Source organism: Cherax quadricarinatus, chromosome 73 (assembly GCF_038502225.1).
Source record: "Cherax quadricarinatus isolate ZL_2023a chromosome 73, ASM3850222v1, whole genome shotgun sequence".
NCBI lineage: Eukaryota > Metazoa > Arthropoda > Malacostraca > Decapoda > Parastacidae > Cherax > Cherax quadricarinatus.
Window position 1 is genome coordinate 2,907,550 of NC_091364.1, and position 15,031 is coordinate 2,922,580.

General features: G+C 46.2%; 1 protein-coding gene across 3 annotated transcripts in view; it reads right to left on the minus strand.

Moving 5' to 3' along the window:
- Positions 1 to 15,031, minus strand: part of LOC128701129 (tubulin alpha-2 chain-like) — a 53,700-nt gene that overhangs the window by 33,293 nt on the left and 5,376 nt on the right. For all 3 annotated transcript variants that reach the window (XM_053794710.2, XM_053794711.2, XM_070100539.1), the window contains exons 2-3: positions 12,285 to 12,510; positions 376 to 480 (exon numbers count right to left, since the gene is read on the minus strand). In XM_053794710.2, the coding sequence (XP_053650685.1) occupies positions 376 to 480; positions 12,285 to 12,510 (331 nt within the window). The remainder of the gene's footprint in view (positions 1 to 375; positions 481 to 12,284; positions 12,511 to 15,031) is intronic.

Sequence of the window (15,031 nt, forward strand, 5' to 3'; positions counted from 1 at the left end):
ATTAGCCTGAATTTGACTGAAGAAGCCTGCTGAGCAGGCACATAGTTTCGGCAGTAAAGGTACCCAAGTGTTATTTGGTAAAAGGCCAAGTGCAATTAATGCGACATTTATGTCAATCGAGGCACTTGTGCCTTTTATCTAACAAACTGTCGCTAATTATACCAACATTATTATATACACAATTGTTGCACGCGAGTCTTACATACCAACTTGTCAATACTGAATAAAAATTAACCACTTACAACATACCACACCGCTAATAACGTCAGTAAGAAAAAAAACCCTGGCAGCAGAGCTATGCTGGAGGTCTCATGGTTCTCAACACTTGCATACTGGAAGCAGTGACCACCAAGCCAAAGAAACGGGAAAATTTACCAACAGTGTAGTGACCACGAGCGTAGTTGTTAGCAGCATCCTCCTTGCCAGTGTGAAGTGTGTTTGGGGAGAAGAGGGACTTGTAAGTGCCAGTCTTGATCTCGTCTGTAAAAAAATATATCACATTACTAAATCACATGCTGCTTAGCAAATAGATGATCTCATTTTGTGTCAAAAATATCGACTACACGAGGGTTATTATATATATATATATATATATATATATATATATATATATATATATATATATATATATATATATATATATATATATATATATATATATGCAAAACAACCACTCTGAAAGAATAGAGAAATTCCAAGCGCTTTCGTGACTACTCACATTATCAAGGAACTATGAAAGTAAAGCATCCAAGGAAGCTATATAAGGGGTCTGGCCAACACCTCTATCAGATCCCACAACGGTTAAACACCTGACGCGCGCCGGCCCAACTGGACAGGTCCTTCGCACAACCCACCAACAAACTATTCTACCCAAGAAAATTTTAATTAAAAATTATTTGTCCAGTGTATTATTAAATTCTTCCCAAATTCTATTAATTATAAATGGATCTAATTGATTTTCAAAAAGTTGAGAAAGTAGTATCAAGCAAGTCCATGGTCGACAGGAATATAATTGAATCTTGTTTCATAAAAAGCAGTTTTGACAATAATATGAATATTTCCTTTGGTTTATATAAATTAGATCCATTTATAATTAATAGAATTTGGGAAGAATTTAATAATACACTGGACAAATAATAATTTTTAAATTTTCTTGGGTAGAATAGTTTGTGGGTGAGTTGTGCAAAGGACCTATCCAAGTTGGGTCGGCGCGCGTCAGGTGTTTAACCGTTGTGGGATCTGATAGTGAGGTGCTGGCCAGACCCCTTATATAGCTTCCTTGGATGCTTTACTTTCATAGTTCCTTGATAATGTGAGTAGTCACGAAAGCGCTTGGAATTTCTCTATTCTTTCAGAGTGGTTGTTTTGTATATTCTAAAATCACCTGTTTACTGTGATCTTATTGCATATATATATATATATATATATATATATATATATATATATATATATATATATATATATATTTATTACATACGTTACCAAGGTTATTTTTAATGTCTAAACTAGGGTTGGAAATAAATTTATTGCACAGAGATACACACTTAAGTACATACTTGTGATTCGTATATATTTTATTTAGGTAAAATACAACTTATTTTACAATAGCATAAATTTATTCAGTGAGAAATATGGCTCATTCATTATTTGGTTATCACAAGTAAAATCTACGTGAAGTTAAAACGTTATTTATTGAATGGAAGGTCTTTATGCTAGAGCAAGTTCACAGGAGATTCTCAACTAGGAACAGTGTGCTCAACGAGGAACAGTGTGCTCAACGAGGAACAGTGTGCTTAACGAGGAACAGTGTGCTCAACGAGGAACAGTGTGCTCAACGAGGAACAGTGTGCTCAACGAGGTTTGGCTGTCGTTGAGAATCAATGTTTCCTTGGTGAACCATAACTTGCCGCCCTGAGAAACCATTCCCACAACCCACTCCACTACACCTATCGCCATTAAGCTCTTACTAAGTCACCCACTACACCCACCATACAACTCAGGTTTCCTTGAGGCTTCCATACGGCTCTAATGGCTTCCTTAATGCACCCATACGACTATTAGGAAAGCGCTAAACTCGTAGGGATCATCTAATGCCTGGAGAATGATAGGAAATCAAGGTTGAACCAGGAGGACGAAAGGTTCGGTTCCCTATATCAAGGTCCCCCCTCACTGGCATCAAGGCACCGATCTTATTATCTAGAGGTTACCTAGATGTTACTAGTCTTTTTCGTGGGTCTTTCTCCCCGCTTAGTTTCTAGTTTGATCGAGAAGGTTGTTGGTGCCTGTCGCCCGCAATCTAACACAAGCATCACAGCCCCTGTGATCAGGAAGTGACTTCAGGAATTTATCAAGTCTCCTTCTGAAGGCACCTAAGGGTTAGTTGCCAATTCCCCTTATTCATGAAGGGAAGGTGTTGAGTCTTGGTCCCTTTACACTGAATTCTCTCTCGTGATTTTTTCACCAGAGGTATCGTACACAGTCTGCTAAGCCTCTGGCTTTCATATGGAGAAATTTCGGTGTAAAGGTTTGGAACCAATCCCTCCATAATCTTCCAGGTGTAGATTATGATGCATCTTTCTCGCCTACATTCTAAGGAGTACAGTTCGAGGGACTTCATGCGCTCCCAGTAATTTATGTGGTTGGCTAAAGTTATAAGAGTTATGAAGACTCTGTCTTGACGAGGACTGTTGGTAAGAAGCAATATGCCAACAGAAATAGAATGAGTGACCTGGAGACTAGCAGTGGCTTGGCGTCTCTTGTTTTGAACGTTCTAGTTATCCGGCTTATTATTTTTTATGTGATTTTGATAGCAACATTGTTGAGGGATGTACAGGAGAACAGCGAGGCTCCTCATGTTATACCTGGGAGACGGGAAGAGCGAGGCTCCTCATGTTATACCTGGGAGACGGGAAGAGCGAGGCTCCTCATGTTATACCTGGGAGACGGGAAGAGCGAGGCTCCTCATGTTATACCTGGGAGACGGGAAGAGCGAGGCTCCTCATGTTATACCTGGGAGACGGGAAGAGCGAGGCTCCTCATGTTATACCTGGGAGACGGGAAGAGCGAGGCTCCTCATGTTATACCTGGGAGACGGGAAGAGCGAGGCTCCTCATGTTATACCTGGGAGACGGGAAGAGCGACGCTCCTCATGTTATACCTGGGAGACGGGAAGAGCGAGGCTCCTCGTGTTATACCTGGGAGACGGGAAGAGCGAGGCTCCTCGTGTTATACCTGGGAGACGGGAAGAGCGAGGCTCCTCATGTTATACCTGGGAGACGGGAAGAGCGAGGCTCCTCATGTTATACCTGGGAGACGGGAAGAGCGAGGCTCCTCATGTTATACCTGGGAGACGGGAAGAGCGAGGCTCCTCATGTTATACCTGGGAGACGGGAAGAGCGAGGCTCCTCGTGTTATACCTGGGAGACGGGAAGAGCGAGGCTCCTCATGTTATACCTGGGAGACGGGAAGAGCGAGGCTCATGTTATACCTGGGAGACGGGAAGAGCGAGGCTCATGTTATACCTGGGAGACGGGAAGAGCGAGGCTCCTCATGTTATACCTGGGAGACGGGAAGAGCGAGGCTCCTCATGTTATACCTGGGAGACGGGAAGAGCGAGGCTCCTCGTGTTATACCTGGGAGACGGGAAGAGCGAGGCTCATGTTATACCTGGGAGACGGGAAGAGCGAGGCTCCTCATGTTATACCTGGGAGACGGGAAGAGCGAGGCTCCTCATGTTATACCTGGGAGACGGGAAGAGCGAGGCTCCTCGTGTTATACCTGGGAGACGGGAAGAGCGAGGCTCATGTTATACCTGGGAGACGGGAAGAGCGAGGCTCCTCGTGTTATACCTGGGAGACGGGAAGAGCGAGGCTCCTCGTGTTATACCTGGGAGACGGGAAGAGCGAGGCTCATGTTATACCTGGGAGACGGGAAGAGCGAGGCTCCTCATGTTATACCTGGGAGACGGGAAGAGCGAGGCTCATGTTATACCTGGGAGACGGGAAGAGCGAGGCTCCTCATGTTATACCTGGGAGACGGGAAGAGCGAGGCTCATGTTATACCTGGGAGACGGGAAGAGCGAGGCTCCTCATGTTATACCTGGGAGACGGGAAGAGCGAGGCTCCTCATGTTATACCTGGGAGACGGGAAGAGCGAGGCTCATGTTATACCTGGGAGACGGGAAGAGCGAGGCTCCTCATGTTATACCTGGGAGACGGGAAGAGCGAGGCTCCTCATGTTATACCTGGGAGACGGGAAGAGCGAGGCTCCTCATGTTATACCTGGGAGACGGGAAGAGCGAGGCTCCTCGTGTTATACCTGGGAGACGGGAAGAGCGAGGCTCCTCGTGTTATACCTGGGAGACGGGAAGAGCGAGGCTCCTCATGTTATACCTGGGAGACGGGAAGAGCGAGGCTCCTCATGTTATACCTGGGAGACGGGAAGAGCGAGGCTCATGTTATACCTGGGAGACGGGAAGAGCGAGGCTCCTCATGTTATACCTGGGAGACGGGAAGAGCGAGGCTCCTCGTGTTATACCTGGGAGACGGGAAGAGCGAGGCTCATGTTATACCTGGGAGACGGGAAGAGCGAGGCTCATGTTATACCTGGGAGACGGGAAGAGCGAGGCTCCTCATGTTATACCTGGGAGACGGGAAGAGCGAGGCTCCTCATGTTATACCTGGGAGACGGGAAGAGCGAGGCTCCTCATGTTATACCTGGGAGACGGGAAGAGCGAGGCTCCTCATGTTATACCTGGGAGACGGGAAGAGCGAGGCTCCTCATGTTATACCTGGGAGACGGGAAGAGCGAGGCTCCTCGTGTTATACCTGGGAGACGGGAAGAGCGAGGCTCCTCATGTTATACCTGGGAGACGGGAAGAGCGAGGCTCATGTTATACCTGGGAGACGGGAAGAGCGAGGCTCCTCATGTTATACCTGGGAGACGGGAAGAGCGAGGCTCCTCATGTTATACCTGGGAGACGGGAAGAGCGAGGCTCCTCATGTTATACCTGGGAGACGGGAAGAGCGAGGCTCCTCATGTTATACCTGGGAGACGGGAAGAGCGAGGCTCCTCGTGTTATACCTGGGAGGGGAAGAGCGAGGCTCCTCATGTTATACCTGGGAGACGGGTAGAGCGAGGCTCATGTTATACCTGGGAGACGCGAAGAGCGAGGCTCATGTTATACCTGGGAGACGGGAAGAGCGAGGCTCCTCATGTTATACCTGGGAGACGGGAAGAGCGAGGCTCCTCGTGTTATACCTGGGAGACGGGAAGAGCGAGGCTCCTCATGTTATACCTGGGAGACGGGAAGAGCGAGGCTCCTCATGTTATACCTGGGAGACGGGAAGAGCGAGGCTCCTCATGTTATACCTTGAGACGGGAAGAGCGAGGCTCCTCATGTTATACCTGGGAGGGGAAGAGCGAGGCTCCTCATGTTATACCTGGGAGACGGGAAGAGCGAGGCTCATGTTATACCTGGGAGACGGGAAGAGCGAGGCTCCTCGTGTTATACCTGGGAGACGGGAAGAGCGAGGCTCCTCATGTTATACCTGGGAGACGGGAAGAGCGAGGCTCCTCATGTTATACCTGGGAGACGGGAAGAGCGAGGCTCCTCATGTTATACCTGGGAGACGGGAAGAGCGAGGCTTCTCATGTTATACCTGGGAGACGGGAAGAGCGAGGCTCATGTTATACCTGGGAGACGGGAAGAGCGAGGCTCATGTTATACCTGGGAGACGGGAAGAGCGAGGCTCCTCATGTTATACCTGGGAGACGGGAAGAGCGAGGCTCCTCATGTTATACCTGGGAGACGGGAAGAGCGAGGCTCCTCATGTTATACCTGGAGACGGGAAGAGCGAGGCTCCTCATGTTATACCTGGGAGACGGGAAGAGCGAGGCTCCTCATGTTATACCTGGAGACGGGAAGAGCGAGGCTCCTCATGTTATACCTGGGAGACGGGAAGAGCGAGGCTCCTCATGTTATACCTGGGAGACGGGAAGAGCGAGGCTCCTCATGTTATAACTGGGAGACGGGAAGAGCGAGGCTCCTCATGTTATACCTGGGAGACGGGAAGAGCGAGGCTCCTCGTGTTATACCTGGGAGACGGGAAGAGCGAGGCTCCTCGTGTTATACCTGGGAGACGGGAAGAGCGAGGCTCCTCATGTTATACCTGGGAGACGGGAAGAGCGAGGCTCCTCATGTTATACCTGGGAGACGGGAAGAGCGAGGCTCATGTTATACCTGGGAGACGGGAAGAGCGAGGCTCCTCATGTTATACCTGGGAGACGGGAAGAGCGAGGCTTCTCGTGTTATATCTGGGAGACGGGAAGAGCGAGGCTCCTCATGTTATACCTGGGAGACGGGAAGAGCGAGGCTCCTCGTGTTATACCTGGGAGACGGGAAGAGCGAGGCTCCTCGTGTTATACCTGGGAGACGGGAAGAGCGAGGCTCCTCGTGTTATACCTGGGAGACGGGAAGAGCGAGGCTCCTCATGTTATACCTGGGAGACGGGAAGAGCGAGGCTCCTCATGTTATACCTGGGAGACGGGAAGAGCGAGGCTCCTCATGTTATACCTGGGAGACGGGAAGAGCGAGGCTCCTCGTGTTATACCTGGGAGACGGGAAGAGCGAGGCTCCTCATGTTATACCTGGGAGACGGGAAGAGCGAGGCTCATGTTATACCTGGGAGACGGGAAGAGCGAGGCTCCTCGTGTTATACCTGGGAGACGGGAAGAGCGAGGCTCCTCATGTTATACCTGGGAGACGGGAAGAGCGAGGCTCCTCATGTTATACCTGGGAGACGGGAAGAGCGAGGCTCCTCATGTTATACCTGGGAGACGGGAAGAGCGAGGCTCCTCATGTTATACCTGGGAGACGGGAAGAGCGAGGCTCCTCATGTTATACCTCGAGGCTCCTCGTGTTATACCTGGGAGGGGAAGAGCGAGGCTCCTCATGTTATACCTGGGAGACGGGAAGAGCGAGGCTCATGTTATACCTGGGAGACGGGAAGAGCGAGGCTCCTCATGTTATACCTGGGAGACGGGAAGAGCGAGGCTCCTCATGTTATACCTGGGAGACGGGAAGAGCGAGGCTCCTCGTGTTATACCTGGGAGACGGGAAGAGCGAGGCTCCTCGTGTTATACCTGGGAGACGGGAAGAGCGAGGCTCCTCATGTTATACCTGGGAGACGGGAAGAGCGAGGCTCCTCATGTTATACCTGGGAGACGGGAAGAGCGAGGCTCATGTTATACCTGGGAGACGGGAAGAGCGAGGCTCCTCATGTTATACCTGGGAGACGGGAAGAGCGAGGCTCCTCATGTTATACCTGGGAGACGGGAAGAGCGAGGCTCCTCGTGTTATACCTGGGAGACGGGAAGAGCGAGGCTCCTCATGTTATACCTGGAGACGGGAAGAGCGAGGCTCCTCATGTTATACCTGGGAGACGGGAAGAGCGAGCTCCTCATGTTATACCTGGGAGACGGGAAGAGCCTCATGTTATACCTGGGAGACGGGAAGAGCGAGGCTCCTCATGTTATACCTGGGAGACGGGAAGAGCGAGGCTCCTCATGTTATACCTGGGAGACGGGAAGAGCGAGGCTCCTCATGTTATACCTGGGAGACGGGAAGAGCGAGGCTCCTCATGTTATACCTGGGAGACGGGAAGAGCGAGGCTCCTCGTGTTATACCTGGGAGACGGGAAGAGCGAGGCTCCTCATGTTATACCTGGGAGACGGGAAGAGCGAGGCTCCTCATGTTATACCTGGGAGACGGGAAGAGCGAGGCTCCTCATGTTATACCTGGGAGACGGGAAGAGCGAGGCTCCTCATGTTATACCTGGGAGACGGGAAGAGCGAGGCTCCTCGTGTTATACCTGGGAGACGGGAAGAGCGAGGCTCCTCATGTTATACCTGGGAGACGGGAAGAGCGAGGCTCCTCGTGTTATACCTGGGAGACGGGAAGAGCGAGGCTCCTCGTGTTATACCTGGGAGACGGGAAGAGCGAGGCTCCTCGTGTTATACCTGGGAGACGGGAAGAGCGAGGCTCCTCGTGTTATACCTGGGAGACGGGAAGAGCGAGGCTCCTCATGTTATACCTGGGAGACGGGAAGAGCGAGGCTCCTCGTGTTATACCTGGGAGACGGGAAGAGCGAGGCTCCTCGTGTTATACCTGGGAGACGGGAAGAGCGAGGCTCCTCGTGTTATACCTGGGAGACGGGAAGAGCGAGGCTCCTCGTGTTATACCTGGGAGACGGGAAGAGCGAGGCTCCTCATGTTATACCTGGGAGACGGGAAGAGCGAGGCTCCTCGTGTTATACCTGGGAGACGGGAAGAGCGAGGCTCCTCGTGTTATACCTGGGAGACGGGAAGAGCGAGGCTCCTCATGTTATACCTGGGAGACGGGAAGAGTGAGGCTCCTTTTCACCCACAATAAAGCTCTCCCACACTTAAACTACTTAATCACCCCAAAGACATACTTAATAATGATCATTACTGCTGCAGGTGAGACACACACACACACACACACACACACACACACACACACATCCCTTGCTACCATATACGTGAATATACACACTGTGTAGGTATGTTTAATACACTGATATGCACACCTCTCACCGAGATGTGAACATTAGAGTATATATTATGAGATAGCGCTCAATCCGTAAGCGTTATGCGACGCCTGGGGAATGAGAGGCAGTCAGGTTTGACCCACTGAAGTTAAGACGTAACTCCAACTCCTCAGATCAAGAGCCCTTCAAATGTATCAAGGCTATACGAGAAGGAATTTTGCTTATCACAAATGTTTACACTTTTAAACACCATAGTTAAACAATAAAATGAATTTGTTAATATTGCCTGCCAGGTATTGTCCCTAAATAATTTAAGTCATTCCAGACTCTCAGACTGCCGAGCAAATTCCTAGGAATAAAGATAAATTTAAAAGGTCATTACGAAATCCTGGAAATTCGTATACAATCCCAGGCTTCCACCGCCAGGAGAATCCCAGGCTTCCACCGCCAGGAGAATCCCAGGCTTCCACCGCCAGGAGAATCCCAGGCTTCCACCACCAAAAGGATCACAGTGTTCATTCCATAATGGAACATATAATCCCAGACACCCAGGAACACGTACAATAATTTACTTCACGCACTCGTTGCTTGGATTATATCAAACATTGATCGATAAATTGAAAGGAACCACTTGAAAGAAGTGAAAAATAGATCAGTAAATATCAACAGACTAAGGGAATCTCTGAACCTGAGGCCCAGATCTCTCTTCTCTCACTAAGCCGTTTAATCTTATTAATATTAAGAATATCTACACATAAAACACATGGAACTTCGCCTCGTTCTTAGGCCTAGAAATAACTATAAAGATATCTTAAACTGATTTAAAATATTCTTTAAGAATACTCTAGTTTCCTTAAACTAGATTTATTATAAATCTTATTCAAGGAACTTTTCAGCGATGATATTGTGATTATCGTATATAAATGTGGATATATATAGTACAATAGGGTCCACAGCTGACGCCAAGTTCGGTATTCAGATATCGACCCGAACGTGAACCAGCATTCCACCCCGAGTACCATCACCGCTACGAGGAACTTCTGCCAGACATACCAGAATCTAGCCTGACCCACCAACCTACTTCCAGGAACTCTTCCAATACGACACCGTTCTCGGAAGTATAACGGTGTTTAGGAATGTCCACCTACAAGGAAACAGAGTTCGTGTTAATTCGTTCCAGTTTGAGGGATGCTCAGCGTGACTGTGTGCTCACGGACATCTTGATCTCACGGATGAAACTGCTGGAGTTTTTTTACTTTGGAGTCCAGTCCCTGGACCAATTATGTACCTCTGTAATCTTTTGACTACCGCCCACAGGATGGGTATGGGGTGCATAATAAACATATTAAACTAACTGGAGTCTTTTGTAAAACCAGAATTTTCGCTTTGGGACCCTCCTTAACCATGTTGAAGGAACATCCATCTATTGACAACATAAGAAAACGTTAACTTCGCATGAAAACGGAAGGATCTTTGGTAAAAATCAGAGTTTTAACTTTGGAGAATCTCCTTAGCTAGCTGGAAGGGACATCCATCCGCAGACAGACTAAGGAAAGATCATCTCGTGGAAATAGAGTCGTAGACGACTGTGCTTGGTCGTACAGCAACTTCTCGTATTGACTCTTATTCTGACATTTCTCACTGGCCTCATTTCCTCATCCAGATATGACCAGATTTTCTCACCCGTTCCCCAGGAGGTTCAAAAATTGGCACTAGTTGTGACCTTGACGGATCTCTGACATCGCAGGTCACTCAGCTCTCATAGCCCTAACAATATACCGTATTTTCCGGCATACAACGCGCGTTTTTTTTCCCACAAAACGTCTTGCAAAATCAGCCTGCGTCTTATATGCTGAAGGACAGGGGTTAAGGGTAGGCTGTGTGTTACGCTTTAGCGTAAAGTAAGAGGGTAATTAACACTAATATTATTACTGATTTACCATTATACCTCTGCCGTGCGCCTTATATGCCGGAAAATGCAGTAATATAAAATAAAAATAAGGGTAAAATTCTACCATAAAAATATGCAAGGACAGGTAAGGCAGAGCAAAGCTTTATTTGACAAGTCTCAATAATAACTGTTCTTTATCATGCCATTATAAAGCTCAGTCCTGAGCGAAACGTCGCCTGAAAGACTTCCTCTTCGCTATGTGTCTATATACCAACTGCTCATTACCTCGGTCACAGCCTACCCAAGGTACTTAGGTTATTGCTTCCTCAGATATTAAGATAAAATTAAATCTTACGCAGTAGAATAACCTTGGAGAAGAAGTGGTCGAGGCAGAGTCCATGTGTGCAAGTTTAGTCAGGTACACAAAGTTACATAAATTATCATACATAGCTCAAAATTTATGTGGAAAAAATCACTGCCTGGGAATGTTACGAACTCTTGCAAATATTCGTGTATGTTTAACGCAAATGTCTGAACAAGGCCCTGACTGTCTGAATAAGCCATTGACAGGGTGTAAATAATCCAGTGACTGTCTAAACATGCCTGTATTGACATGTTTCAGCTCTGACAGCTAAAAGTTATCGGGCCATTCTTTTGCGTGCTAACTTGCGTGAATAATTCAGAGGTATTCTTTCCACTTTTTTTTTCGTCAATAAGTCTACTGGCAGACGTAACTCTTGTAACTGTTGTGGGAAAGTTTGTTTTTAGTGACGAGTATAAGTTTATTTAGACACAGGTACACGTAAGTACTGTAATTATTTAGGGTAACCCAAAGGAGTCAGTGACTTATTTTTATTGCGTTTTCGTACCTTAGTTTTGGGTCTACCTCTTAGATTTCGGCAGGGAAGAAAAACGTTCCGTAACTAACTTTCATTGGGATAACGTTTTGCTATTCGTTAAGCTTCATCGAGTGTAAACCGAACAAAACCTTCGGGCGGTATCTTACTAGAGTTAACATTCAGCTGGCTGGCGGGATCTATGCTGCGTTTTCTTACGAACTCACGAGTGTTCCTAGCCTCTAGTGCAGTGTTCTCCAGGCTTCTGTTTTGGCAAAGAGTTCCAGCCTCTGACGAATAATTAAAGCTGATGCTCCTCCCCATGAAAAAAAATACTACGATAACCATGAATTCTGCTAAAAGTTATTAAAAATTACTAATTATATCGCTGGGAAAACGCTAAGGCCGTATGGATCATAGAACGCCTGGGAATATATGAAAGATCAAGTCATAATACTGAGTAAATAGGACCCAGAACTTACTAAAGATAGAGGTATGAGAGGAGCTGAACAAGAATTCCAGGAACTCTTCGCCTAAATAGGATCAGTATTCACGAGCCTAGGGGGTGGCAGAGATCAGATGAAGCTAGACAGCATCCAAACGTCGAAGGAAGAAGTGATTAAACGGTTGAGAGAACTGGATTCCAGATAAGTTATGAGACATGGTAATATAGTCCCATGGGTAGTGAAACAAGGAGCAGCAGAATTAAAAGAGCCAATTGCGACTACACAGTTCACTACATAGAGGACACGTACCAGATAGTTGCAACACTACAAATGTTATCCCAATATAAGGAAGAAATTAGGAAAGAATAACTCAATTACAAGCCAGTATCACAGAGCGTCGACTCTGTAAAGTCCTGGAAAAGAAAATCAAGGCGCCTGGTGATGCATCTGGAAATGAACTTCGCTGGAGACAACGGACACGAACGCAAGGGTAACAAAAACAACTCCTGCCTTGAGAACTAACAAGGAGATGAGTACTTACCAATGACGGTAGGTTCAAGATCTATGAAGACAGCCCTGGGGACGTGTTTACCCGTCCTGGTCTCACTGAAGAAGGTATTATAGGAGTCATCTGCCTCGTAGCCCACACTCTCATCATGAAGCATGGTACCATCTGTCTGGATACCATGCTCGAGGCAGTATAGCTCCCAGCAGGCGTTCCCCATCTGCACACCAGCCTGACCCACGTGGATGCTGATACATTCTCGCTGTCACGGAGATGAAGCCAAACCTCAGAATCATTATAGAAAAGGAAATACAGTATAATGCGCGCCCACACGGTGGCCTTTATCAAACAGATCTGTCAATATAGGATCGCATCATGCTGCATTTGTGGATTTTTCCATCGTGTCGGTATTTAATACCATTTATCACCATTATTGCCGTCTTCTTAGCAATATTGTCTACCTAACACCATACAAGTCTAAAATACAAGAATACCTCTTAGGTATTTGCTGATCCACCCTCACTAGAAAAATATGGCCGTCACCCATATAAAACGCCTTCAAACGGAAAAACAAACGAGATCCTCTTCAGCAGAGAGGGTTCGAGATACACAATAAACATTTATTAATACACTAGTTGAGCCTGGGTTAAACATCTGTGATTTAATACATAAATATTCGTGTTTAATACAATATTTTCACCTGATACAATAAGCCTTGCCAGTACTTATTGTTGGACGTTGTTGTGACAAGTCTAACAACAAGTACTGGGAAGACTTATTGTATCAAGTGAAAATATTGTATTAAACACGGATGTTTAAGTATAACATGGCTTCGTATGCATATATATATATATATATATAAATGTATATATATATATATATATATATATATATATATATATATATATATATATATATATGTCGTGCCGAATAGGCAGAACTTGCCATCTTGGCTTAAATAACAACGTTAATCTTGCCATATAGGACAAATGAAAATTTGTGTATGCAATAATTTCGCCAAAATCATTCTGAACCTAACGAAAAAATATATTTGATTGTGTTTATTTAGTACTAAATTATTGTAAACGTATTTTAAATATATTTAGTTGGGTTATGCTAAAATAAATTGCTCTTGTTATAACATCGACACCATGTCTAATCCTTCTAGGGTAGGGTAGGTGCCTGAGCCCGAGCCTTTAGCTCCTAAGACTGTCATTCCCATTTGTCCCCTTGGGGCGGGGATGGCAGACCAGAGAGGCCTAGCTTGTGGCTAGGCCTGGGGACAGTTGGTCCCAAAGATGAGGAGGTACTTTTATCTCCTCCCATGGGAGACTTCGGTCTCAGACACTCCCTAAAGAGGGAGCCAAGGCCGGGCCACCACTTGGAAAAGGCCCGGGCCGGGAGAATACCGGCTAATCTTTAATAATAAATAATAATAATATCTTGTTATAATAAGGTTAGGTAAGTTTTCTAAGATTCTTTTGGTGCAAAATTAAAAATTTTTACATTAACATTAATGAAAAAAGTATATCTTTAAACGTATAAGAGAAAATTTCAGAAAGGACTTAATTTTAAATGAGTTCTTGCTAATTGACCAGTTTTACATATTCGGCACGACATATATATATATATATATATATATATATATATATATATATATATATATATATATATATATATATATATATATATATATATATATATATATATATAGGCATACGAGGTTATAACGAGTGTGTATATGTACCCAACAGCACTGAGCTTTCTAAGCTTCACAACGAGACCTTTGCTGTGCACATTTCAGTGAAATTCTGAACTTTATCTGAACTTCGATTATCATAATGTCTAAAACAAAGGAAGAAACAAAATATTTCTCCAAAGACGAAGAGAAGGGAGGAGGAACAGAGGCGAAAGGAACGGGGAAGAGGAACAACAGAGACGAAGGTAACGGGAGGAGAAATAATTGACATGTGAAGAAAGATAACAGAGGACAAAAGGACAGGGAAGGAGGACAATGAAGAACGATTGAAGAATGAATAACAAAGAAAATAAATCCCAACAACTGGTCAGGAGAGCAACAGGAAAAAAAGAAGACCAGAATCACTAATAAATCCACAGAAAAGATACCCAGGTGTTACACACCTGTCTTATTCATCACTGAAGCCACAGATACTGAAGCATCTCTGAGAAACAGATCACATTACCCTGATACCTGAGAGGTGGCTCACATTACCCTGATACCTGACAGGTGGCTCACATTACCCTGATACCTGAGAGGTGGCTCACATTACCCTGATACCTGACAGGTGGCTCACATTACCCTGATACCTGAGAGGTGGCTCACATTACCCTGATACCTGACAGGTGGCTCACATTACCCTGATACCTGACAGGTGGCTCACATTACCCTGATACCTGAGAGGTGGCTCACATTACCCTGATACCTGACAGGTGGCTCACATTACCCTGATACCTGAGAGGTGGCTCACATTACCCTGATACCTGAGAGGTGGCTCACATTACCCTGATACCTGAGAGGTGGCTCACATTACCCTGATACCTGAGAGGTGGCTCACATTACCCTGATACCTGAGAGGTGGCTCACATTACCCTGATACCTGACAGGTGGCTCACATTACCCTGATACCTGACAGGTGGCTCACATTACCCTGATACCTGACAGGTGGCTCACATTACCCTGATACCTGACAGGTGGCTCACATTACCCTGATACCTGACAGGTGGCTCACATTACCCTGATACCTGACAGGTGGCTCACATTA